General features: G+C 49.6%; 2 protein-coding genes and 1 non-coding gene across 3 annotated transcripts; all 3 read right to left on the bottom strand.

The window, feature by feature from the left end:
- Window positions 1-1,610, bottom strand: LOC136449512 (uncharacterized). The gene is made up of 2 exons (XM_066449555.1): window positions 731-1,610; window positions 1-482 (listed from the first exon to the last, which is right to left on the bottom strand). The coding sequence occupies exons 1-2, from the start codon at window positions 1,427-1,429 to the stop codon at window positions 174-176; spliced, it is 1,008 nt and encodes a 335-aa protein (XP_066305652.1). The 5' UTR covers window positions 1,430-1,610; the 3' UTR covers window positions 1-173.
- A 926-nt stretch (window positions 1,611-2,536) lies between these two features.
- Window positions 2,537-9,040, bottom strand: LOC136449502 (carotenoid 9,10(9',10')-cleavage dioxygenase-like). The gene is made up of 14 exons (XM_066449549.1): window positions 8,572-9,040; window positions 7,775-7,845; window positions 7,407-7,421; window positions 6,775-6,886; window positions 5,835-5,934; window positions 5,630-5,692; window positions 4,883-4,993; window positions 4,614-4,798; window positions 4,320-4,458; window positions 3,956-4,073; window positions 3,774-3,875; window positions 3,329-3,580; window positions 3,029-3,140; window positions 2,537-2,809 (listed from the first exon to the last, which is right to left on the bottom strand). The coding sequence occupies exons 1-14, from the start codon at window positions 8,806-8,808 to the stop codon at window positions 2,777-2,779; spliced, it is 1,650 nt and encodes a 549-aa protein (XP_066305646.1). The 5' UTR covers window positions 8,809-9,040; the 3' UTR covers window positions 2,537-2,776.
- Window positions 9,041-9,794: 754 nt separating this feature from the next.
- LOC136511773 (U2 spliceosomal RNA) lies at window positions 9,795-9,991 on the bottom strand. The gene has a single exon (XR_010772832.1). It is a non-coding gene; the product is annotated as a U2 spliceosomal RNA (small nuclear RNA).
- Window positions 9,992-26,079: the final 16,088 nt, after the last annotated feature.

Raw genomic sequence — 26,079 nt, 5'->3', positions numbered from 1 at the left:
TATGGAATCTGCTTGCTCATTGTTGAAACAAACATAAGTAGACATACGCTGCACTAGGCCTATGTTCGCTAGTATTATTGATAAGCTACAGAGACGAGCACAGGCCACTATCATGCTAGCTACCTCCATTCATTCACTTCATAGTTCAGAGACGATTTGAGAGGCTGTTCTGTTCAGGTTGCCGCCGAAGCCAGAGTCGACGAGTGCGCAGGCTGTTTGAACCCCACGTAGCTGCTGAGCACGTCGCCGCCGCCCTCTTCGTCGCCGTCCGTGTCCCACAGGAACGCGGCGTGCGCGGCCAGGACGTGGCTGTTCTGCGGGGACGCCTTGGCCGCCCGCTCGAAGTAGCTGGAGGCGCGCTCCTCGTCGCGGTGCACGTCCCAGACCAGCTTGGCGTACTCCGACAGGAGCTCGCCGTCGTCGGGGTCGGCCAGTATCGCACGGGAGTAGTACTCCTCTGCCCTCCCGTAGTCCCCTTTCACCTGAAACCCAATGTGCAGGTGCCGCCGTCAGAATTCAGAAACAAAAAAAAAGGTTATCTTTTTTAAGACCTGTTCGCTTCACTTAAATTTAACTTAAGCTGATGTTTATGTTGATTTTTTAGAGAAAATTATTCGTTCGCTGAAAAATACGGTGAAGTAGATGAGGACCTGCATGCCCAGCAGATTGACACTAGAACGAACGGCTCTGCAGGAACGGAACGAGACCGGTGCTTGCTTTTGTGCTTTACCTGGTACAGGAACTGTGCATAGTTCCTCAAGAAGAGATCGTTGCAGGGGTCCTCCTCGATCATCTTCTTGTAGTGCATCTCGATGCCGGAGCGGTCCCCTCCGTTCCCCGACGCCACCAAGTTACTGCCGCCGCCACCATCGCTGCCACCAAACCCGGCGCCGCCGCCGTCGGCGCTGAGGAGGCCCGAGCCGAGGCGGTCGATGCCGAGGCCCCTGGCCAGGAACAGCGGGTGTTCCTGCGAGTAGGTGCTGCCGGTGCCGCCGCCGGCAAAGCTGAACTGGCCGAAGCGCAGCTCCCGCTCCACCTCGTACGCGTCCTCCTCGTCATCGTAGTCCTCCTCATCTTCGTCGTCGGTGGACGCCTGCCGGCCCCTTAACGACTGGATGGTCTCGAGCGGCACTGGCCGCGACCGGAGCGCCCCCTTCCCGGACGGAGGGAGGTGGTGGTGGTCGTCCGCGCGGACGCCGGCCAGAGACGCGAGGTTGTCCTCGGAGCACGTGCGGCGCATGCCGACGCGCGAGCGCTCGTGGTCGGACCCGGATCCGGGCCCGGCCAGGTGGCAGGAGATGGGCGGTGGGTGGTAGGCGGCCGCCGGCGACTCGGGGAAGCGGACGGCCGGAGAGGACACCGCCGGCGAGTGGCTGCCGGAGGGGTGCAGCGCGCCGAGGACCGGCGTGGAGGCACTCCTCACAAGCATGGTGGTGGCTGGCTGTTTCGAGCTAGCCAAGGCTCCCTCGACGCAGGCACTGGACGCCGGCACGCCTCGCGGGGGTCAGTGTGATCCTGATCCGGAGGCCGGACCGGAGCTTTGCTTGCAGAGGTGGGGGTGAGGTGAGTTGAGCTTGCCGTGAGATGCTGCTGCCGCAGTGGCGCTGCGGCGTTTGCTGGTAGCATAGCATGTGCTTGGGTTTTAATAGGAGCCCCGCGGTAGCTGCGGCACATCACCTGCATGCGTGCACGGGAACAGCAGGCGTGTGTGGCGTCGGGTTGCCCTGCTAGCTGCCGTGCCGAGGCCCGCGTCGGGCCACTGCTTTGCTGGATGGGCTCGCCTACGGTGGAGGCGACGGCGTGGTGGGCACTGGGCACGGCGCGCGTTGGCATTGAGCAGCCCTCACGTTTGATTGCGCGGTACGGCCCACTCCCTTTCCACCTCGGTCTCTCGTGTCGCATGTGCCTACGTCGGCTTCTTGTGCAAAAGAAAAGCCGAGGAAGACGACCACTCCTCATCCTCGCTGGCCTGACGCTCCTTGCTCCTCGTCCTGACGTCCCCTCGGTGCTGCTGGCTTGGCTGGCTGCTCGCGACGGGCGCCGCCGTGTCGGCACTCGGCCGCGCTGGCCCTCGGAGCCCTGTCCATCCTGTCGCGCTTGGTGCGGAAGGCGGCAAAGCCCGAGCGACGACTGCGGCTGCGTCGACAAGGGGAAACGGGCGCGTTGGGGAGCTGGCAGCGGTGGCCGCCCACAGGACGCCGGCCGCACGCTGCGCTGGCCGTGGTGACTGGTGAGCCAGCCAGCCAGGGGCAGGGCATCACCGACCACAACAAGGCCAAATACTACCAGCACTGCGTCGCCTCACGTATGGTACAGGGAGACGCATGAGCCTACCACAACGGCCTATGATATGTCTAGTACAGTACTCCTATATGCTGTGACCGTTGCTCTAGAGTAGCCTGATGAGTGATGAATCGCTTGCATCGTTGTAATCTTACACCGGCGTCCGGCGACGGCGAGGCAGTATGATGACGTACTTGTACTATTGTGAACGTAGTTGTGCCACCACAGACAGAGCATGCAACAGACTAAGCAATTTGCAATCAATCAGGACTGTAATAAACTTCCTCAACTTGTCCTATACATACATGTGTGAAGGGGTATTTATATCAACCCATTGATTTTTAAGAGTTTTATTTAAGTCCAGGCTCACAGGCTAGCTCCATTGTATTTACCAGACAGACACATATACATTGCCGTTTCAGAGTTTAGCTCCTACAGTATTTTCCAACGTGCACCCACGTGTGCAGAATCTGCAGGTGATGTATCCGTATCTTCACTGCCCCTCAGCTTGTTGAGCCAGTTGGTCCTGTCGCCAAACACCAAGCAGAACATACAGCTCAAAACCACCACACAGTTTGAAATATACTAATAATAACCACTCCTACTTTTACAGTTTTGCATTTTTCAATTTTGATGCATAGACAATAAATTAACCTTGTTTGAAGGCTCTCTCAGCAATATAGCCAGAGATGCTATAGCAAAGTACAATACTGCAGAACGGATGCTAAGAAAAAGTAGGTATTACCTCAGTTACAAAGAAGGCATGGAATCCATAAGGAACCCTATTAGGAAGCTCAACCACTGCAACTGGATCAGCAGACATTGTCTTCGCATCTATAACGTTTACTTCAGATTTCCTGCATCCACAAGAACACATGTGGAATCAAATTGCAATCGTCAAATTGAAATATTAAGAGCAAGAGGCATATGTTGGCTTCTTGAGTTATCGACATCATCAAAACGATTGTCTATTAGACACTTCAGGCCTTCTATGAATGGCAATATATGCAGGGATAAGAGGATGCAGAGCCAAGGAATAGAGTACCCTGTATTTTCGTCGTGTACGAAGAATATCAGATAGCCATCGTCTTCTTCTCCAGATACACCTGGCTGCTTGGGAACAAAAATCGCCTCTGAACCGAATCTACCAGGTCCCAGGTCATATATGCCTTGTATATTTCCTCCCACTTCAAGTTCTTTCTTACCACTCTCCGGTTCAGCATGCAGATCAAATTTTATGATGCCAGTCACCTTCGCAATGCTGTCAAGTATCGTGCAGTAGACATACCGCTGCTTTCTGTTTTCAACAAGTGGAAAATTAGAAATCCTCAGAGCTTCTGGAAGCATCTAACTAGATTCTTTAATGAAGTTCAGTTCATAGAATATCTACCACAGAGGAAAATTGAAAAAAATGAAATTGACAGTAATCGTGCTTTCACTCCAACAAAAGAATCAATGCTAACTGAATCAAAAATATCCAATAGAGGTACCTGCCAGTATAGCTCTCATTAACACGAGGAAAATCCACAGCAGAAACAGACAGTTGCTTTTGTGAAGCAGCGCCCGATTTCATGTTGAATCTCATCTCGTACCTAAAATATTAGCATTAGAAAAATGGCAAGCACTGCATTACTTCATAACAAAAATATAGATCAAGATTACAGGTATATACAGCTCATTCCCGAAGTTTTCGAGCTTGTCATTTTGATGTCCATTCACTTTGTCCAAATCTGGGTTCTCAAGACGGCAGGTAATGAGAACAACTTCATCACCCTCTTCCCAAGCATTAGCTGTGACAACACATGTTATCAAAGATCAGCTCAAACTAAGAAATACATGGAATTGCATACTCAAGCACAGTAACTGGAAACTGATCTAGCTTGAGTCCTGTTCTTCTGACATAATTCTATCAGAAGCTCCTAAAGGTAGAAGCACAAGTTTGCAAAAAAAGAAAGAAAGAAAAGAAGACAGGGTTCGACAAAAATCTAAAAAGGCCATACATTAAGAGTTTCAGCAGAAAGCTAAAGACGCCGTACCATTATGGAATATGAAGCAATTAGGGAGTTCAAACCATCTAATGAGTTTGTCATCCTTTGCATAGCGTGGGAGAATACCAAAACGAGCTTTCTTTGTAGGATCAAACTTGAAGATAAACTCACCGTTCTTCACCATTTCCTGTATACAATAATATAAAACAATAATGATCTAGTTATGAAAACAGGTTTGAAGCATTTCCCGACTGCATTAATAGGAATCAACTAGGACATCCATCAGCTAAATGTAAATAAGTAGCACAGAAAGAAAATGCAAAGAAGGTTTTCTGTGCTCACCTTTGGTCGGAACAACAAAGGGAGGTCCATAAAAATAGAGTAATTCTCCGTGATGGCAAAGTCATGCATCATTACAGATTCTGGTATTGTTATTGGCACAGGATCAAGCATAGCTCCGTCTTTGGTAATCACACGGTATGTACAGTATGGAGGTTCATGTGAATATCCGAATGTGAACATTTCATCTAAAAGGAGGGTAAATACAAACATTAAAAGTTGTCAGAAATCAGAGGGAAATCAAGAAATAGTACTGAGCCAATGTAATTTACCTGTAAAAGGATCAACCTTTGGATGGGCAGTGAAAGAATGTTTCAACCTTTTGTCATAATCCAACAAGCCAAGAGTCTGCAAGTCTCCATCTTCAAGGACCTTAACAACATCTAAAAATGTGGAAAACATGTTCTGCATTAGCATAATTACTGCAATGGATGTGTGTGGTCTGTGGATAACAAAAGATTGCAATAGTGTGTAAAAATCAGGATGTGATCTCTGCATAGTTGCAAGCAGAATGTGCCATCGGAAAAGATTTTCAAGATTCCTATGGCAAATCTGTCTTACACAGTGTGACGTCTTTTTGCTGTGGTAAATGTGCTTGGTGATTTAAATCCTACTATAAACGAATTTTTTTGGGGGAGCAGACAATCAATACAGACAGTGCCGAATATGAAACTGATTGTCATTATTTCCATATTTGTATCTTTCTTCAACCTGAACTCCTATTATATTCTTTACCCTCTATAGCTGCATGGCACAGATGAATCAATGTGTCCCCTGCATGCCTTGCATAGTGGAACATTATCTCAAATAGTGAATTCTACATATTGTTTATTTTTGTACTGTCACACAGGTTTTAGCATATGATTTCTTCATTGTCACTTCTTGTTAGCCGCAAGAACATAACAATAGTGCAAAATTTTGGGGGGAAATTTACCAATTTTATTTATACACAGAAGTTAGGTGCCTTTCCAACAGGGAATGTCCACAAAAAAGAATGTGATAATGGGTTGAGAACTTACATGGCTTATCTGCTTCTGACAAGGCCATGAGTTTACCATGATGATATATAAGTGCAGTATTAGCTGGAAAAAGGAAGGCATCAGAAAACCAAAATATCACCCCACAAGCAATTGCTCGTGAAACAATTGTAGATTTACGTCACATACAACAATGCCCTTAATTAGACATGATATTTAACAGACACATCATAAGCTAAGGTGGTACCTGTCCCAAATCCATAGGTAAAATCCAAGACTTTGAATTTTTTCCGAAGTTGCTGCATTTGGACCATAAACAATCCAAAAAATCCCTTCAGGTCTCCAATCTGCAAATAATTGAGAGAGGGAATAATCACGTGCATGCACCATTTTGTAGGAAGCTGATTGTAAAGGAGGACAGCTGGGTGGAGCTGGCTACTAGGAGAGGAATTAGACTAGACACTGGAAAGGCTTAAATAGCTAAATTGACTCTTCATTGTTTGATCAATTACAAAGGGTGGCAGCCTCCAAAAATTTGACAGACCAAATCCAGATAAGATGGGAGCTTAACAAATAATAGATATTCTAACATCCCTAACCTCATGCTACAATACAAAGGTACTATTCATGTGCGTGAACAGTAATTCATGCACATAACACTGATGGTCAAAGCTAAAGTTGTAGGGTTTGAATTAGTACTTTAGGATCAATATTATCCTTGAACTGTCAGATGGTAAGATCTAAACATCATTTCTATGATACATTGTCTACTAATTGATGCCATAACAAAGAATAAAATATGCTCTGAAATTCAAACATGCCATCAATATAGCAGCAAAGAAACGAAGATGACATCACATAATAAGTCGCCATGAAGATATGACAATTTATAAGTAGAGAAAATAACCAAAACAAATGAGCATACCCCAAGACGATAGTCATCGATTTGGAACTTTGGATATATCATTAAAATCTAAGCTGGTTTCAGAACAAATATTTCCATAGCAAAATGGTGGACCAAAATAAGCTTATGCCTAGTATGTATTCAGAACCCTAGTCACACATCACACATTAGTTAGTTAGCTAACAAGAACAAACTTTGGAGATGGAGATAAGTAGGCGTTACAGCGTCAAATGGTAATTTGTTAATAAAATGCTTAGGTTTTGAATGAAACAAGTAATTTTACCTTCATAAACTTCGCTCCACCAAAATACTCTTCTTGTTTGAGGCGAGCAGTCTTTACATATCTTGATACATAGGAAGCTTTTCCATCTTTAATACGCATGGCATGAATCATCCTATTAGACAAAATGAAGATGGCATCACAGTTAGTGCACCATGAAATATTAGTGTGACCTCTTGCATTTTTGTATTCACATGTCTTTCTTCATTACATCCTGATAAATCTTTTAAATTCTTTGACTATGGACATGTTTATAACTATGTTTCTTCATGTTCTCTTTTCTGATGAGCCTGTCTTTCTTCATTACATCCTGATAATTCTTTTAAATTCTTTGACTACGGACATGGTTGTAGCTATGTTTCTTCATGTTCTCTTTTCTGATGAGCACTGAACAATCAAAATACATAACCTACGTCTTAAATTGTTCATCTGCAATTGCATGTATCATTGGGCATTACATTTATTATGTTTTCCTGTCACCAGCTGCAATTGTGTATGAAGAGAATTTTGTGATAATAGAATTGTTCTAATTCTATGCCGCTGTAAAGAATCAAATATACATGAATGAAACAAGTGGCAGCAGGACAGAACAAATGTACTGCTAGAACTTTGGTATTTTGGGAAGTACCACATACCCATCTCCATCAAACCTGCATAAACAAAATTGAAAAACAAGTAGTTAGTTACAAAATTTACACTTAAATATTGGGAAATAGGAATGGAATTTGCATTACAAACAAATAAGTAACTATAACCACAGCAGTACACACTTATGCGTAAATTAAGGAAGATGCGTGAATGCACATCTATGAACGAACCCTTCTGGAATTATATAGCCATGTAGAATCTTATGCTTTAGTAACACTATACAATATGTGATTAAATGCCCTTGGATTGGAACTGCAAAATGGTGTTTAACCTTTTAGGCTTTTACAGAAAAGTGGAGCAGTGACTACGACGGTGTCTCTAAGGAAAAGGGAAGTTGTCAAGTAAGAGTCAATACCAGTGATACCCGGCAACAGGGACAAACTTTGGATTAGGCCCAACCCTGACAAACTCTCCATTCAAGCACTCCTGTAGATAGATGTCCAAAAAATAATAGTGAGACAACAAAAGGAGATATGAACAATCTAGCAAACACATGACTGCATAACGAAAATGTCATTCCTAAAGGGAGTTGTCTCAAAGAAAGCCAATTTTTATTATTGCATTTAAAGTCGTTCCTTTTATAAGGGAAGATTCATTAAATTAAAGGTGATTGCTACAGAGTGCTGTAGCCTAAGATTCATTAGTTTAAGATAGTTTTTAGTTGACTTGAAGAGTACATCTACTGGTAAAAGGAGTATTGTGCTCCAATGTTTCATACTCATACCTGTTGACTACCAGTGTCATGGCAAGGTACTAGTAGGAGTATTGTATTGGGTCTGGTTAAAGGGCGCACAACAGCACAGGTCAATGTTTTTGTTTGTTTATACAAGGAGCCTGAGAATCAGAATTCGTGACACTGTGAAAGGAAATTTTAGTGTGGAAACAAAGGAAACACACAAAAATGACGTATTTTGACGATACATACATGTAGTGGTAGAAATATTAATCCCTCGGTCCCAAAATAAATCAACTTCTAGGAGTGATATATAAATAATATATTTTCATAGTCTACTTTTTTGGTGTCAAAACTCAAAAGTACCTATAAAGTCGGTTAATCTACTCAAGATTCTAGAGTTATTTATTTTGGGACGGAGGAGAATAGTTGCTTTGGCGGAGAAGAAGAGAGGGAGAGATCAGAGATGGAAATGGTACCGGGAGGTGTCCGCGGACGGTGAGGTTTGGGGCCGGCGGGGTCTCCTCGACGACGGGGGCGAAGTTGCCGGAGAGCCAGTGGAGCGGCTTGGTCTTGTCGTGGCCGAGGCGCACGACGAGGGACTCGAGCAGGTCGAGCGCCCAGGAGGCGAGCCCCTTGCGCGGGCGCGGCGCTGGCACCACCACGAGGCCGTCGTATTGGAGGCTGCTGTCCTGATGCTCCGTCTCCGTCCCCATGGCTGCGGCGGATGACTCGTGGCGGAGAAGGGAGGAGAGGGAAGGGGAGTGGCGGTATATCCTGGGAGTGGGCCGGCCGGAACCCACCTCGTGTCCTCCTCCACTCCACTCCTCTCCTCGTCTCGTGTCCTCAACCCCACTTCGTCGCCTCGTGTCCACTGGACACTCGTCTCTTGTCTTGTACTGCTCCCGGGACAGCAGCACCTCCTCGGGAATCCGCTCACGTCCTCACACACAACGATACGCCTCCTCCACCTCGTCCGCCTTCCTCACCTACTCGTCCATCTCCGCCTTCCAAGGCTCCAGCCAAGCCGTCGCCGCCAAGGCCGTCAATTCCTCCGGTCTCTACCTCTTCACCGCCAACGGCAGGGACACCGGACACGTCTACAGGCCCCTCTTCCCTTTGCGGGCCGCGTCAAAGGCCGAGTCGCGCATCCACAGCCGGCCGCCTGCGCGCGCTCGCCCGAACCGCTGCGGCCACCGTCTGGGCCGCGCCGGTCAACGACTGCGAATAAGCCCAGGCGAGGCAGAACGGTTGTGGCGACGACGGTGGTGATGGATCCGACGAAGCCGTACACCTCCGATGGCTTGGGCCGTGGCACGGGCGGCGTAGGAGCGGACCCTCGTGGAGTGATCCAGTCGCGGTTGGGTCGGTTTGCTCTTCGTGGGCCAAGTATCTATATGGGCTACCATAAAGTCCAGAACAGAGTATACAATGGCCGGCAAACTGATCTGGACAGAGTAATTACACACCAGCCCAGTGGGATTTCAAACTCGAACAAAACACCCCCCAAAGCAGTCAATTTTTTGTTTCGCTTGGAACAAGGCAGCAATCGAAGTCTTTAGATAAGCGAGATCTTCCTAATCAAAGATTCAATTAGGATGAACATTTATTTTTTATCAAAGATTTATAACACTTACTTTTTATCAAAGATTCAATTATATTATATTATACAGATGAAATTTTATTTCTTGATTTGATTTGGTTGGGATGTGCCAAGCTCTGCCAATAGTGCAACAGCTGAGCGACACTCGAGAACCCCAATGGCAAGCCATTGTAATGGATTCTCTCCCACAGAAAATAAATTTAATACTGAAGTGAACACATGGTCCACATATCAGATATTAAACTGATAAGAACAGATACTACACTTGATCTTAGCCAAAAGGCCGAGAAAGGTATGAGTTAAACAATGAGGAGCCCCCTTGTTTTGTATGCCCGTTTCGAACTCCCCCAATTTGGCTGCACTGTGTGGTACTAAATAATGGACGGCAACTAAGGCTAATGGCAATGGCAACTGATAGAAATATAAGCGAAATTGGGACGTATCATCCTGTTGGGCCTTGAAGTCGGCCCATTAAGCTATCCTGGCCTGGCAGATAAGTAAAGAACGGCCATAACAAGGCTTTTCTCTCTTATTATATTACGGAAGAACTATATGTCTTTTTAACCCTTTTTTCCTTCCCTCTTTCTTTATATTTTTTCCTTCTTCTTATTTTCTTTCCAAAATAATGATTTGGAAAAGCACGCATGTTCAACCATCGGCACAACTCAACGGGTTTGGTCGATGGAGCGTCGATGCCGTTCTCAAGTAAAAAAATGGATGGATGTTGTGTAGATTCCTGCCCATCCGTAGCCCGTAGGTCGCTGAATACATCTGCTCATCCGTAGCCTTTGGGTGTTCACCTCGCTCATCCGTGGCCTGTGTCTGCTCATCTCGGAGCGGCATCCAAAAGAATGAATGGACTGACGAAGACGAGGTGCAGTGTATGTTGACAGTCAGACGATGTGCAATGTTTTTTTTTCCCTGAACGAAGGAAGATTTATTTGGATAATTATTAAAGGTATGGTCTCTGTAGTAAGGCGTTATACACGACCATTAATAGAATATAAAACAAAAAAAACAAATGCTATGTTCGTTTGGCGGATAAGTCATGGCTTAAAATACTATTGGCTGATTTGTTGTGAGAGAAAAATAATATTCGTTGGCTAAAAAAATATGACTTATAAACTAAACGAACATGATGCAGTAGTCTCTAAGAATGCAGTAGTCTCTAAGAACATCTTCAGTAGACTGTCACACCAGCAGAAACCATGCCAAAAAAAAACAGCCCTGATCAGCGGCTCAGTTGGCAGTTGCCTGCCTGGTTGCTTAGCTGAGAAGAGCACTACAGCGTTTGGAGTGTACGCTACGCTTTTTCTCGCTTTAAAGTGAAAAAAAAATTACTGCCTCCCTTCCGAAATAAATCACCATCTCGTATTGAGAAGAACCAAATAATTTTTATTTTAATCAAATATATATCGAAAAATAATAATATTTGTGACACGAGGTAAACATCATTAGACTAATCACGTCATATTTTTTTAATAGTAAACATATTTAAAGATACATACAAATAAGTATACTGTTTTTTATAAACTTATTAGTTAAAATTGAGATGTGCTCTAGTCGCCTCCAGACCATCCTCGTTGTTCAATGGCCACCTGAACGTCCGAACCACCCTGCCTTGTCCGTCCCATGGATCCCCCCACTGGCCGACCGAAAGCTAGCCAGTTCGCGGTTGCAGTCTCTTGGTTCACCGGTTCGGTCCATCCATCCTTTGCCTGGCTTGTCTCGCCAGTCGCCACGCACGACTGCACTGCACGAACGCTGAAATTTTCCCGTCCCCCGGACGCCCGGAGGGCTAGCTAGTTGCGTCGCAACTCGCAACCGCCAACCGCCAACCGCCGCGGCCGCTCCACATCAGCGCACGCGTCTGTTCCCGGCCTCCCCCGCTGGTGCATGCGCACGCGATTTTTTTTTAACTTTAACACTTTTTGAAAAATAATTTTAAATCTAACGCGGTCAGTTTTTTTTTAAAAAAAACTAACACTTTTGGCTGCGTCTATTTTCCTGACGCGGCCAAATGCCTGTGTCGCGCCATGCATAGTGCGCGGCAGAAGGCTGACGTGGCGGCGACCAGAATCGTTGACCGCTGACGGGGCAGGGCCTGCCGCGCCACCAATCTTAGCGCGGCACTGTCGCGCCCTGATCCGTGGCACGGCAGAGCCGAATAAAACCTCCGCCGTGTCCCGCGTCCGTCAGTGGCTGAGCAGCCGCCGTTGCCGCCGCCGCGCCAACCCGCCACTGATCACGTCGGCCGCTGCGGCCGCGTCCGCCCGCGCCAGCCAGCCCGCCGCCGAGCACGGCACGGCTACCGTGCCCTCACGCCGGCGCGCCACCCCCTCCGGCCACGCACGGCGACTACCTGCCAAGGCCTGCGCCCGCACCTCCCGGCCCGGTGTAGCGTGCTGCAGCGAGGTACTCCCATAATATAGTTAGTATAGTTAATAAAGTTAGTAAAATTATTAAGGTATAGTTAGTATAGTTAGTAAAGTTAGTTAGTATAGATAATATAGTAAGTTAGTATAGGTAGTAAAGTTAGGTAGTTTAGTTAGTACAGTTATTGAGTCTAGTTATACATTGGATTTAGTCTAATTAGTTGTTGTAGTTAGTCTTATATAGATGTTAATATTATATTAGTTAGTATAGTTATAGTTAGCATATGTATTAATATTACTATGGACATTACGTACGACGATTTCGACGACTTGATGAAATTTCTTGAAATGCTTTTGCAGATGGATTGTTGTGTTAGAGTTTTGTATGGAGGAAGTGTTAGGAGAGAAGATGATATGTTTGAGGATATGGAGGAAGAATTGGAATGGTTTGATGAACCTCCTAGCTTCAACGACCTTTGTATCCGTTTGAATGCAAAGTTTGGCGATGATTTCACACTGAAGGAGAGGTTTGATACTGGGAAGACTAGGACATACTATGTCCTCATGCCCTTACGTGATCCTGCTCACTGGTCCCGCTATACTAGGGTTCTCCAAAGTTCCAATGTGCCCATAGCTGAGGTGGTGGTGGAGAATGGGTACATGATGCAAGGTGTTCAGAACGGCCCGTCCATTGATGGTTTTGGAGGTAATGACCAAGAATTAGGGGTCGAAAGGGAAGCAACTCAGGATAACATGGATTTGGATGGTCAGTTGACATAAGAGCAGTTTCATTCAACTGCAATAGGTTGTATAAGTAATGACTTCGATGTGAATGATTTCGAACGGAAAGAGAAGGAGCAGGAGGAGAAAGAAAGGATCGGTGATGTAGTTAGCAGTGATTCAGACGATTCTGATAATAAGCAAGGAGGTACATATGCTATGCCAACATCGGCTGACGCCATGTCAGTACCGGTTCATACTATGCCATTACCAATACCAACTGAGGTTTTGCATGGTATCCAAGGTCAGGGTAGACTAGTCACAGATTTAGCTGCAAATGATACCCCCTATGATTCATGTGTCAAAATTAGCGAAGCACAGCAGTATGTTCCACCACCACCTTACACAGCGACTGAGTTTGAGCAACTAAGATCCAAGAACATACCTGTGGGGGTATTAACCCCTATATCCTTACGGCTAGGCTTGGGCTGCCCGACCTAGTGGGTCTGGCCTACTAGAAGACGACGCGTGGCCCGCCTAATTTGCTCGGAGTCCCACGCAAAGAATCAAGGCAGACTTGGAGATCAAGCAAGATCCTGGTCGGTTAGAATAGGAATCCTTATTCGACCACTTATAGCAATTGTAACTAGTTAGGATTAGTTTCCAGATCTGTAATCCTACCCTCGGACTATATAAGGCGGGCAGGGGACCCCTCTAAAAAACATCTTTCATTGACATACAGCAATACAATCAGACGCAGGACATAGGTATTACGTCTTCACGGCGGCCGAACCTGGATAAAACCTCGTGTCTGTCTTGCGTCACCATCTTGTTTGTAGCTTGCGCATCTGTCTGCCGATAATCTACTACCTTGGGCATACCCCTAAGTAGACTGCCGACTATATTTCGTCAACAGTACCTTTCAGGGGCGTTCCAAACTATAGGGATGTCAGCATGATGGATATGACAGTTTGAGACACCAGTCTCTAGATGTGTAGGAATTCATTGTACAACCATGAGAAAGAAACCCTTAGGAAGGGGATGATATTCAACACAATGTCAGAGATAAAACTCTTCCTTCAACACTACATTGTGTACCACCATAGGCCGTACACCGTCACTCATTCAGACCAGGAGTTGAGGTACCACGTGATATGCAAAAACGGTTGTATGTGGAGGTTAAATGCACAAAAGAGACAGAGTGATGGCAAATGGAGGATAACTAAAGTTGTCGAAACCCTAGCTCTAGTAGATTCGATTTAAAATCAACCTACCGAGTAGGTAACCACTACCCACAACAGATCTACCCGACCAGCTCAGGCCAGCCGTCCTGCATGACTCGGTACAGATCTCGTGGTCACGTCTACTCCTGAAGGGCGCTCCGTTCATCGCCGACCAGCACCCGCAACGGGTCTCCGGCTCTCCTAGTGCGAAGCCTTGATGGAGAATTACCAGGCTCAGCCCTACGGCCTACGAAACACCGCTTCCAACTACGCGTACAATATACAACGCTGCTCGAATCTGTGTCTTATATATTGACCTCGGCTAAAGCCACGCAACTTCATCAACATGGTTCGGATTGAGGAGTATCAAGAAGGATCGGTCCACATAGTTCAAGAGGGCGGCTCAAGCTCCCCGTCCGACAGCGCATCTATTGGCTCCATCCACACTGAGCTCCAGCATCATGACAATGAAGAAGTTGAATACGATCTGGATATCCCAGACCACTCCTCGGGTTCTCACGATTCCCATCCTTCCCGCCAAGGTGAGGAGACTTGATCAATGTCGTCAGTAATGACGAACCACCGGCAGTTGGCGAAACAGAACAAGAAAGGCTAGCACGCGAAGCACGCAATATTGACCGGTTTAACCGTAGACAAGCCGAAGCCGAGGCAGAAGAGGAGGCACGACGCATAAGGGTCCAACCACGCGATCTCAACAATGCCTTTGATAGGGTAGGGGAAAAGCAGGTCTTCAGGACTCCAAGCGCTAACGTAGCTGTCGCTATGGCGACAATGCAATGACTACCCAATACCCTGGAAGTCCAGGCAATTCGTGATGATGTGCAAGCCTACCTAACGGTTGCTGTGGGGGTATTAACCCCTATACCCTTACGGCTAAGCTTGGGCTGGCCCGGATCGATGGGTTCAGTCCACCCGAAAGATGACGTGCGGCCCAGTTAACCTGATCGGAGTCCCGCACAAGGAATCAAGACGGATTTGGCAACCAAGCAGGATCCTGGTCGGTTAGAATAGGAATCCTTATCCGGCCAGATATGGCAGTTGTAACTGACTAGGATTAGTTTCCAGATCTGTAACCCTGCTCCCCGGACTATATAAGGCGGGCAGGGGACCCCTCTAAAAAATATCTCTCATTGACATACAGCAATACAAATCAGACGCAGGACGTAGGTATTACGCCTTCTTGGCGGCCGAACCTGGATAAAACCTCGTGTCTGTCTTGCGTCACCGTCTTGTTTGGGGCTTGCGCATCTGTCTGCCGATAATCTACTACCTTGGGCATACCCCTAGGTAGACTGCCGACCATATTTCGTCGACAGTGGCGCGCCAGGTAGGGGGTGTGCGTACTGCTCTCCAAGCAAACAAGATGGTCATCATCTCCGGCTCCATGGCCACGCCCAGCGGCCTCACGTTCACCGTCGGCCAGATCACCTGGACCACCAGCTCCGACGACTCCATCACCATGACCACGGGGGAGGCATGGATCCAGCCTGCGCCGACGACTACTTCACCTGCATCGGCTACGGCTCCGACCACGGTGAACACGGCTCCGACCACGGTGAACACGGCTCCGACCACGGTGAACACGGCTCCGACCACGGTGAACAAGGCTCCGACCACGATGGACCTGGCTCCGACCACGGGACATCTGGCTCCAACCACGCCTACAGCCACGCCAACAACCCATCGTCTGCTTCCCCGCTACAGAGGGAAGCAGATCGACAACACCGACCTGCTCGATTCCGTCGATCGGGTCGGCATCCAACTCGCTGAAACCCTGGCTCTGGTAAGTACGATTCAAACCCAACCTAACGAGCAGGTAACAGCCCTCCACGACAGATCTATCCGACCAGCTCGGACCAGTCGTCCTGTGCGATTGGGAACAGATCTTGTGGTCGTATCAACTCCTGAGGGGCGTTTTGCTCATCGCCGGTCAGACATCGCGACGGGTCTCCGACTCCGCGAGTACGAAGCCCCGACGGAGAACCACCAGGTCCAGCCCTACGGCCTGCAAAACGCTGCCTCCAGCTACGCGTACAACCTGCGACACCGCTCGGATCTGTGTCCTATACACCGATCTCGGCCGAAGCCATGCAACATCGTCAACATGGTCCGGATCGAAGATTATCGGGAAGGATCCGTCCACACAGTCCGAGAAGGTGACTCCAGCTCCTCGTCCGGCATCGCGTCCAACGCATCTGTCCACACCGAGCTTCAGCGTCACGAAGATGAAGGCGTCCAATACGACCTGGATCTACCAGACCACGCCCCGGGTTTTCCCGAATTTCCGTCTTTCCCGCCAAGACGAGGGGATTTGATCCATGTTGTCAGCAACGACGAGCCGCCAGCAGTTGGCGAAACAGAACAAGAAAAGACCGCACGCGAAGCACGCAATATTAACCGGTTTAATCGCCGGCAAATCGAAGCTGAAGCAGACCAAGAGGCACGACGCATAAGGGTCCAACCGCGCGACCTCAACAATGCTTTCGACAGGGTGGGGGATAAACAAGTCTTCAAGACCCCAAGCGCCAACGTAGCCGTCGCCATGGCGACGATGCAGCGGCTGCCCAACACTCCCGAGACTCAAGTAATCCGTGATGACATACAAGCTTATCTGACGGCTGCTATGGCTCAGACCGCAGAGATGAACCAAGCCCGGGCTCCATCCGTTTCTGTCGAATCAAGCCACAGCCGCCAATACTCAAGTCGCTCACAGCCACTCAACCTACGTGGCTCGCGCAATAACGACCCATCAGACAACCGTCAAGGCGGGAACGGTGGTCGTGATGGTGGTCGGGACGACAACCGCCGCCGGGAGGATAACCGCCACGACGTTCGAGGCGACAACCGCCGAGATAACCGCGACAATCGCCGTGATAACCACGGTCGCAGCGCTAATCCAGGTGGCAATCGAGATCGCCGCGATGGCAATAACGATCTCCGCCATTACCTCGGTGGACGTGATTTGCGTGCTCGCATCAACCAGAGAGCCGACGATCGTGCATCCCACGAAAGCTATCGCCGTATGGAGTACGACACCGTCCACGGTCCGCCGGGTCTGAAGCAGTTCACTCCACACCTGCGCCAAGTCATATGGCCCAAGAATTTCAAGCTCGAGAAGCTTCAGAAGTACGACGGCAAAGAAAACCCTGAATTATGGGTCATGCTCTATGAAACCGCGTGCCGGTCAGCCATGGCTGACGAGCACGTTATGTCTAACTACTTCCCAGTCGCCGTTGGCCATGCAGGTCACCAATGGCTAGTTAGCTTGCCGGCAAATTCTTTTGACTCTTGGCAGGAACTCAAGCAGGCTTTCATCGACAATTTCATCGCTACTTGTGAACAACCCGGCAACAAGTACGATCTGCAACGGATCCGAGATCGGAAAGACGAACCACTGCGCGAATACGTTCGGCGTTTCTCGGAGATGCGCATCAAGATCCCATCAATATCCGACAACGAAGCAATCGAGGCTTTCGTCACCGGCCTCCGCTTCCACGACGCCCTGAGAGACAAGCTCCTCCGGAAAAGACCTGAGTCAGTCACAGCGCTCTTGGCCACCGCTAAGAAATACGCGGACGCCGACGACGCTAAAAAGATAATCGTCGAAGAAGAAGCAAGGGTTCCACGCTCCGACCACCCCCCACACCGCGATGATTACCGCGGCAACCGTGGTCGGAACGACAATTTTGACCGCCGCAACCAGCGCAACGACTCCCGCGACCACCGTGATCAACGTAATCAGCGGCGCAACCGCCGTGACGATTACAGAAGCAAGCGTGCTCGGGAAGATGATGGTGAGGTCAATACTGTGAAAAAGGGCGGAGGATGTCGTAATTACGAGGACGATTACGCCAAGGCATTGAAGGGCCCCTGCCAGCTCCATCCCAAGTCGAACCATACCATGGAGAATTGTCGCGTCCTCAAGACTATCTACACGCGCCAGCAGGCTCCGGATACGTCCGACAAGCCTACTGACGTGAGGGAACAGCGCAACGAGGACAACGACGACGACGATGCAGATCCTCGTCATAAATACGTCAAGCCAACGGATCGCGTGCACACCATCATCGGCGGCAAGGTGTCCATTGAGACCAAACGAGAACGCAAGCTGCTCGCCCGCGCCTGCTTGAACGTGGCAAAGAACGACAACCTTCTTACCGATCCGCGGCTTCCTCCGTGGTCTCACCGTGAAATCTACTTCAGCAGAAAGGACCAATGGGCCGCCATACCCGAACCAGGGCGTTTTCCCCTGGTCCTCGATCCTTGTATCAACAAGGTTCAGTTCGACAGGGTACTAATCGACGGCGGCAGCTCCATTGATATACTGTTCAAGAACAGCCTGCCCGCTCTGAAAATAGCCCAGGCGGACCTGAAGCCGTACGAGGCACAGTTCTGGGGCGTTCTCCCCGGACAGAGCTCCACACCTCTCGGGCAGATCACGCTACCTGTGCAGTTTGGGACTCCGGACCACTTCCGCACCGACTACGTCAACTTCGTGGTCGCTGATTTCGACGGCACCTACCATGCTATTCTTGGTCGACCGTCGCTCACCAAGTTCATGGCCATACCTCATTACAGGTATCTGGTGCTCAAGATGCCTACTGAGAAAGGAGTTTTAACCCTCAGGGGCAACGTATACGCAGCTTACACCTGCGAGGACGACAGCTTCAAAATAGCAGAGGCTCATGACCTCTCTATTCGCATGGCCGAGACCATTCTCGACGCTAAGAAGACCACGGCCGACCACTTGGAGATCCCAGAGCTCGAGGCTCCGCGCAAGAACATCAGGTGCAAGGAGCACAAGACGATCCAGCTGGTCGAGGGTGATCCCAGCAAAACGGCCCTCATCGGGGCCGACCTGGATCCCAAATAGGAAGACGCGCTCGTCAGGTTCTTGAGGGGCAACGTGGATGTGTTTGCATGGAAACCTTTCGACATGCCCGGTGTACCTCGGAACTTGATCGAGCACTCCTTGAATGTCAACAGCAAAGCCAAACCAATCAAGCAGAAGCTACGACGGTTCGCTCGCGACAAAAAGGAGGCGATTAGGGTAGAAGTTACACGGCTTTTGGCAGCCGGATTTATCAAAGAAGTGTATCATCCGGAATGGTTAGCCAACCCGGTTCTTGTACGCAAAAAGAATAATGAATGGAGAATGTGCGTTGATTACACTGATCTCAACAAACACTGCCCTAAGGACCCCTTTGGCTTACCTCGCATAGACGAGGTCGTAGATTCAACCGCCGGTTGCGAGCTGCTTTCCTTTCTCGATTGCTACTCTGGTTATCACCAGATCGCTCTCAAAAAGGACGACCAGATCAAGACATCTTTCATCACGCCTTTCGGCGCCTACTGCTACACGACCATGTCGTTCGGGCTCAAAAACGCCGGTGCTACCTACCAACGCGCTATACAGGCCTGCCTCAACGACGAGATAAAAGACGGCCTCGTCGAGGCTTACGTCGACGATGTAGTTGTCAAAACCAAGGAAGCACATACCCTTGTTGACAATCTGGAACGCGCCTTCGCAGCCCTTAATACGTTCCAATGGAAATTAAACCCAAAGAAGTGCATCTTTGGTGTCCCTTCTGGCATATTGCTCGGCAACGTCGTCAGTTACGACGGCATACGCCCTAACCCGGAGAAAGTTAAAGCTGTCTTAGACATGAAGCCCCCAAAAAAGGTGAAGGACGTCCAGAAGCTCACCGGCTGCATGGCTGCTCTAAGCCGTTTTATATCAAGATTAGGAGAAAAAGGACTACCGTTCTTCAAACTGCTCAAAGCGTCCGAGAAGTTCGAGTGGTCGGAGGAAGCAGACGCTGCCTTCATGCAGCTGAAACAATACCTCACGTCACCTCCGGTACTTACCGCTCCCAGAGAAGACGAAACTCTCCTACTTTACATTGCGGCAACCGATCGGGTGGTTTCCACTACACTGGTGGTCGAGCGTGACGAGCCGGGCCACGCCTACAAGGTACAGCGGCCAATTTATTTCATTAGTGAGGTACTCAACGAATCCAAGACCAGGTACCCACAGATTCAGAAACTGCTCTACGCCATACTGATAACATCCCGAAAGTTGAGACATTACTTCGACGGATATCGTGTGGTGGTCATGACCGAGTATCCTTTGGGGGACATTATTCGCAATAAGGACGCGAACGGGCGCATCGTCAAATGGGCAATGGAGCTATGCCCCCTTTCCTTGGAATTTGCAAGTCGTACTACAATCAAGTCTCAGGCACTCGTCGATTTCATCGTCGAGTGGACAGACTTAAGCACTCCCGCCTCTCCGGGATCCGACGAATGTTGGACGATGTACTTCGACGGTTCTCTCAACATCGACGGTGCGGGAGCAGGAGTTCTTTTCGTATCACCATCCAAGGAAAAGCTCCGGTACGTCCTCAGGATTTATTTCCCAGCATCTAATAATGCAGCCGAGTATGAAGCATGCCTGCATGGTCTACGCATTGCGGTCGAGCTTGGAGTTAAACGTCTCTATGTCTACGGAGATTCGGCTCTGGTCATCAACCAACTCAACAAGGACTGGGACACGACCAGTGAAAAGATGGACGCATATTGCAAATCGATAAGAAAGCTGGAAGGCAGGTTCTATGGCATCGAGTACATACACGTGGTCCGGGACAAGAACCAGGCAGCAGATGCGTTGTCAAAGTTAGGATCATCCCGAGCCAAAATCCCACATGGCGTATTCGTCCAAGACCTGCTCACGCCCTCCATTGAAGACGAAGACTCAACGACCGACAAAGTCTCAGACCAGCAATTAGTGGCTACGGTTCCAGCGCCGAGCACAACCGAGCCGCTTCCGACCACTCATGAGCCAGACTAGAGAACACCTTTCATCAAGTACTTAACAGACGGTAGCGGTTATATCGATCGAACAGAAAATGAACGCCTGATGCGTCGTAGTAAGCAGTATCTGCTCGTCGATGGCAAGTTATGGCGCAAAAACGCTAAGGAGGAAATCTTGATGAAGTGTATAACCCAGGAGGAAGGCAAGCATCTCCTAGACCAAATCCACTCTGGCTCCTGCGGCAACCACGCGGCATCAAGAACACTGGTCGGTAAGGCTTTCCGAGCAGGGTTCTATTGGCCCTCAGCAGTGGCCGACGCAGAGAAGCTAGTCCGCCGCTGTGAAGGTTGTCAGTTCTTCTCCAAGAGAATCCATGTACCGGCACACGAGATCCAGACGATTCCAGCCTCTTGGCCCTTCGCATGCTGGGGACTGGACATGATCGGGCCTTTCAAACCAGCACCAGGGAAATTTACATGCGTCTTCGTGCTAATTGATAAGTTTTCTAAGTGGATAGAATACATGCCTCTGGTACAGGCATCCTCCGAGAAAGCCGTCACATTCCTCGACCAGGTCATCCACCGTTTCGGCGTACCCAACAGCATCATTACTGATCTGGGTACTCAGTTCACCGGGAACGCTTTTTGGGACTTCTGCGATGAAAGGAGCATAGTTGTAAAATACGTCTCGGTGGCGCATCCTAGAGCTAATGGACAAGTCGAGCGGGCAAATGGCATGATCTTGGACGCATTGAAAAAGAGGATGTACAGAGAAAACGATAAGGCTCCTGGAAGATGGCTCAAGGAGTTACCAGCCGTTGTCTGGGGCCTCCGAACTCAGCCCAGTCGTAACACTGGCGTCTCACCATACTTTATGGTTTACGGCGCTGAAGCAGTCCTCCCACCAGATATAGCTTTCCGATCAGCACGGGTAGAGAACTTCGACGAAGGCAAGGTCGACGAAGTACGGGAACTAGAAGTCAACAGCGCAGAAGAGAAAAGGCTTGATTCTTGCGTACGCACGGCCAAGTACCTTGCTGTTTTGCGCAGGTACTACAACAAGAACGTTAAAGAGCGTTTCTTCGTGGTCGGGGACTTAGTCTTGAAGTGGAAGACGAACCAGGCTGGTGTCCACAAACTCGCAACCCCATGGGAGGGACCCTTCATGATCAAGGAAGTCACACGTCCAACGTCTTACAGCCAGTACAAGCCGACCACCACTCCTTCTACGGTTTTCGGAGCAGGTCCTGTCTCCGGTTCCTCCCAACACGTGCACGGGATCCGCTCTCTACGTTGCGGGTGATCGGCAGGTCCCCCCTGGTTTGGCTTGTCTGCGTTCACGTGTGCACAGGTCATAGTACCTCATACTCCGACCACATGCCAGACTAGGGCCGCACAAACTTTTCAGGATGAAGTGTCGAGCAAAACGGTACAACTAAACAGAACGTTAACACGTTCCCACTTAGTTACACCAACACAGAATCTCAAGCTTAAAGTACGTTTTGTATAAAACAAACAAGCTTATAATGATATACAGTTACGTTATTACAAGCTTGCCTGAAAAGGCTCAAGTTTACAATAACACAACTATGTCCTCCTTCTACAGCTTTAAGCCTATTACATTGGCTGGTCGGGGCGCATGGCATTTATTGCTTGCCGCCTCTGATACCCTACTCGAGTCTCGGGGACTCTGGGGTTAGTCAAGCTGAAGGGGATGGCCCCGCCGGTGCCTGGCTGGTCGAGACCGCAGGCTCCGTTGGTTGGCTTGTAGCTGATGGCATTTCCAGCTGGCTTGTCGATGGCATACCCTGCACAGGTGCTGTCCCACCTCCGCACAGGTTAATATCGCCAATTAACTTTGACGACAAGTCCAGCTGGGCCGTCCTAAGCTCTTCGGCCTGGTCTGGGTCTATCTCCTTCGGGTACCCAGCCTCCAAGCGTTTGAGATCGATCAAGGGGTAGTGAGCACGAACCATGCTTAGCACATGGGCACCCGTGTACTCACCCGCCTCCTTCACGAAGTCTTGGAACCATCCCCATGCTTGCTTGCATCTCTCGACCAGTCCGAGCTGAGGTGTCCTTAGCTCTTCTTCTGTGAGCGCCGGGTCGATAAGGTCGAGGACGGGCACAATGCCAGTTGCCATTTCTTGGCATCGCTTGCTCCACGTGTCCCGCTCCTCGGAGGCCTTAAGGCATTGTGCTTTCCAGTCGTCGCGCTCCTTGATCATGGCCTCAAGGTGCCTCTTGGCATTGACTTTCAAAACTGAAAATAGTACAAGACATCAAGCGTGCTGACACGACAATGCGATGCGGGCAATTTAACGAGAAAGGTGGTCTGGAGTGCTTACTTTTCAGGTCGTCCTTCATTCTGTTAGTGTGGTCTTGGAGTTCCGACTGGCGGCGTGCCAATTTCTCGTTGTCCTCCTTCAGGCGACCACATTCTGAAAACGCACGGCTGTTCTCCTCCTGGAGGCGGGTCACTTCAGCTTCTAAACCTGCATTACAGCCATTACTGTCAAGAACAAAACAACACAAGTTCAGCACTTGCTATGATACGGTGAACACTTACCTTTTTTCTCCTGCTCTTTGTTTTTGAGCTGGCCGACCAGGTTTTGGTTCTGTGCTTCTTGGTTTGTCCTCTCCTGGTCGGTGGCTTCAAGTTGGCGCCGTAGGCGTTCCACTTCAGCCATCAGCTCCTTATTGGTCTTCATGACTACTTCTATCTGGTCGAAGCACCTTTTTCGGTACCTTGCAGTTTTCATCACGTCCTGCATACAGACAAGCTACGTCAGATAGTTCGACTACAAAACAGGTTTAAAGACTACAGCCAAATATACCTGGACTTCAGTCACCAGGCGTTTGGCCGCTCGTTCAACTCTTAAGGTTTCCTCGGCCTCTGGGATCTCCTCGTGCATGACCCATTCGTCGTTCCGATAGCGCGACACATATACATGTTGTCGTCTATCTTGGGGACGGCCCAGGACTTCTTCCACTTCATCCTCTTCAGCCTCCAGTTCGGGAGGCGGCGGTGGTCCGGAGTTTGCAGACTCCACGACCACCAGGGCTTTCCCACGAGCCGTCGCGTCGGCACCCTTGTTCTGGGCAACTTCTGGCTGCTGCTCCTCGGCTAGATCCAGCTCCCGTGACGCTGTGGTATCCGCCTCATCAGGGTTTGTGCTCGGAGCACTTGTATTCTGCTCGGGGACTGGCGTCTGGTCGTCCGCCTGCTGAGCCCCAGGCAGAGTCCCTGCCATGGGCTCCTCCACGGCCGGTTGCTGAGCAGTTTGTTCCGCCGTTTTTGGAGAGGACGTTCTGCACCCAGTTAGCTGGTCGGGGCTTTCGGTGGACGCGGATCTAATACATTCAGAGATAAATTCAGAAGACAAAAGCATCCACTGCAAAATGCAAAGCTTACATCAAAAATATATGTACTTACAGTCTTGACTTGCGGAAGGATGTGGCGAAGGAACGCCTCCTCGACCGCCCCTGCTCTGCTTGCTCGGCAGTTTCCACCGGGACTTGTTCAAACTCCGGTACGGGCGTCGGAGGATGATGCGGCATGTTCTCTTCGTCTGTGCTCTGTGTTGCTGTGGTCGGTGCTGTGACCACTGCTGGCACAGATGAGCCACCCTGCTCCGACGGTCCCACCTGCCTTCTCCTCTTTCGGGGGACGAGCCGGAAGATGTCGGCATCCTCTGCTTCGTCGTCCGATTGGGAGATGATGGCTTGGCGACGTTTGCTGGCAGCCGGACGCTTGCCGGCGGCTCTGGTCGAGGCGTCCTCTACGGTCTCGAGTACCGCCCAGTGAACGCCGTCGGTCCTGGCGCTGGTCTGGGCGGTTGGCCCAGTAGCTTGCGGCCACTCTACACCGGGGGGAGGCGACACAAACACTCCTGCCCGGTCACGGCCATTATACTGAGACACAAAACGAAGGAAAAGACAGTTATTTTCTTGATACAACATGACTTTACAGTTAAAAGGAGGCGTCATTTACCTTTGGGGGAGGACGAGCCAGCTTGAAAGCGTGTTCAATGGCGTTCAGTGCAACATAATTGGGATCGGCCAGGTTGAACAGCTCTCCAATCCTGGCCTTGATCTCCATCTTGTCGAGCGGCTCCTTTCTGGTCCTCGTCGGATCAGCGCCTCCTTGGTACTCGAAGCCAGGGTGAATCCTTTTCTGGCAAGGCTGAATTCTACGGCTGATGAAGTTGCCGACGACACTCGGGCTATCAAGCCTTCCCCACGGGATCATCCCGAGCAGTTCGGCGATCTGCTCCAAGTTCTCGGGCCTCTCCGACCAGCTGCTTTTCTTCTCTGGAATCAAGCCCACATCGCACAGAGTGATGGTGTTCGGCTCTTCACGGATGTAGAACCACTTCTTGTACCACTCGTCCAACGAGGTGTTCCAGGGGCAGTGCAGGTATTGAGCCTTCATGCCGTCGCGCAGGTTCAGGTAAACGCCTCCGGCGATCTTCGATCCACCGCTCCCTTTCTTCCGAAGACAGAATAGGTGGCGAAAGAGGTCGAAATGGGGCTGGAAGCCGCCATAAGCCTCGCAGAGATGGATGAAGGTGGAGACAAGAAGAATCGAGTTGGGATGCAGATTGCAAATCCCAATCTCGTAGTATAGACAGAGACCCTGAAGGAAAGGGTGCACTGGAATCCCAAAACCCCTTTTGAAGAAATCTTCAAAGACCACAATCTCACCTGGTTGTGGATCGGGGAAGCTTTCTCCTTCCGGTACACGCCATCCCGCAAGTGCCTTGTTGTGGAGCACTCCCATGGCGACGAGGTCCTCGATGGTCTGCTCGTTGCTCCGCGACTTCCACCATTCCTTCGCCATGACCCCGCCTTTCTTCTGGGCGTCTCTCTTCGCCATTAGTTCGTTCTTACGAAGTGGGTGGATGCGGGAGACCGAGGGGATTGGTGATGATTTTTGGGAATAGGGTTCGGCGGGAGGAGGAAGAAGGTTGCGGCGGCGGATGACAATAGGGAATGGTATGAGTAACTTACCAGATCTGCATTATATAAAACAAAGATCACCGTCGTTTCGTCCGCCCGAGAATATTGGGAGTCGTGCGCACGCGCCGCAGACGGTTGTTCACACAACCTCGAAATCTGCGCCAATAAACGCGCTCCTTCGTTAACAGTGTACGCGCCTCTTCGTTGATGGTGTAAGGGGGCCCACACTGACACACCTCAATACAGGTGTCAACCGACTGTTTGAAAAAA

Source organism: Miscanthus floridulus, chromosome 1 (assembly GCF_019320115.1).
Source record: "Miscanthus floridulus cultivar M001 chromosome 1, ASM1932011v1, whole genome shotgun sequence".
NCBI classification, from domain to species: Eukaryota; Viridiplantae; Streptophyta; class Magnoliopsida; order Poales; family Poaceae; genus Miscanthus; species Miscanthus floridulus.
This window is presented reverse-complemented; position numbering and strand designations above follow the sequence as displayed.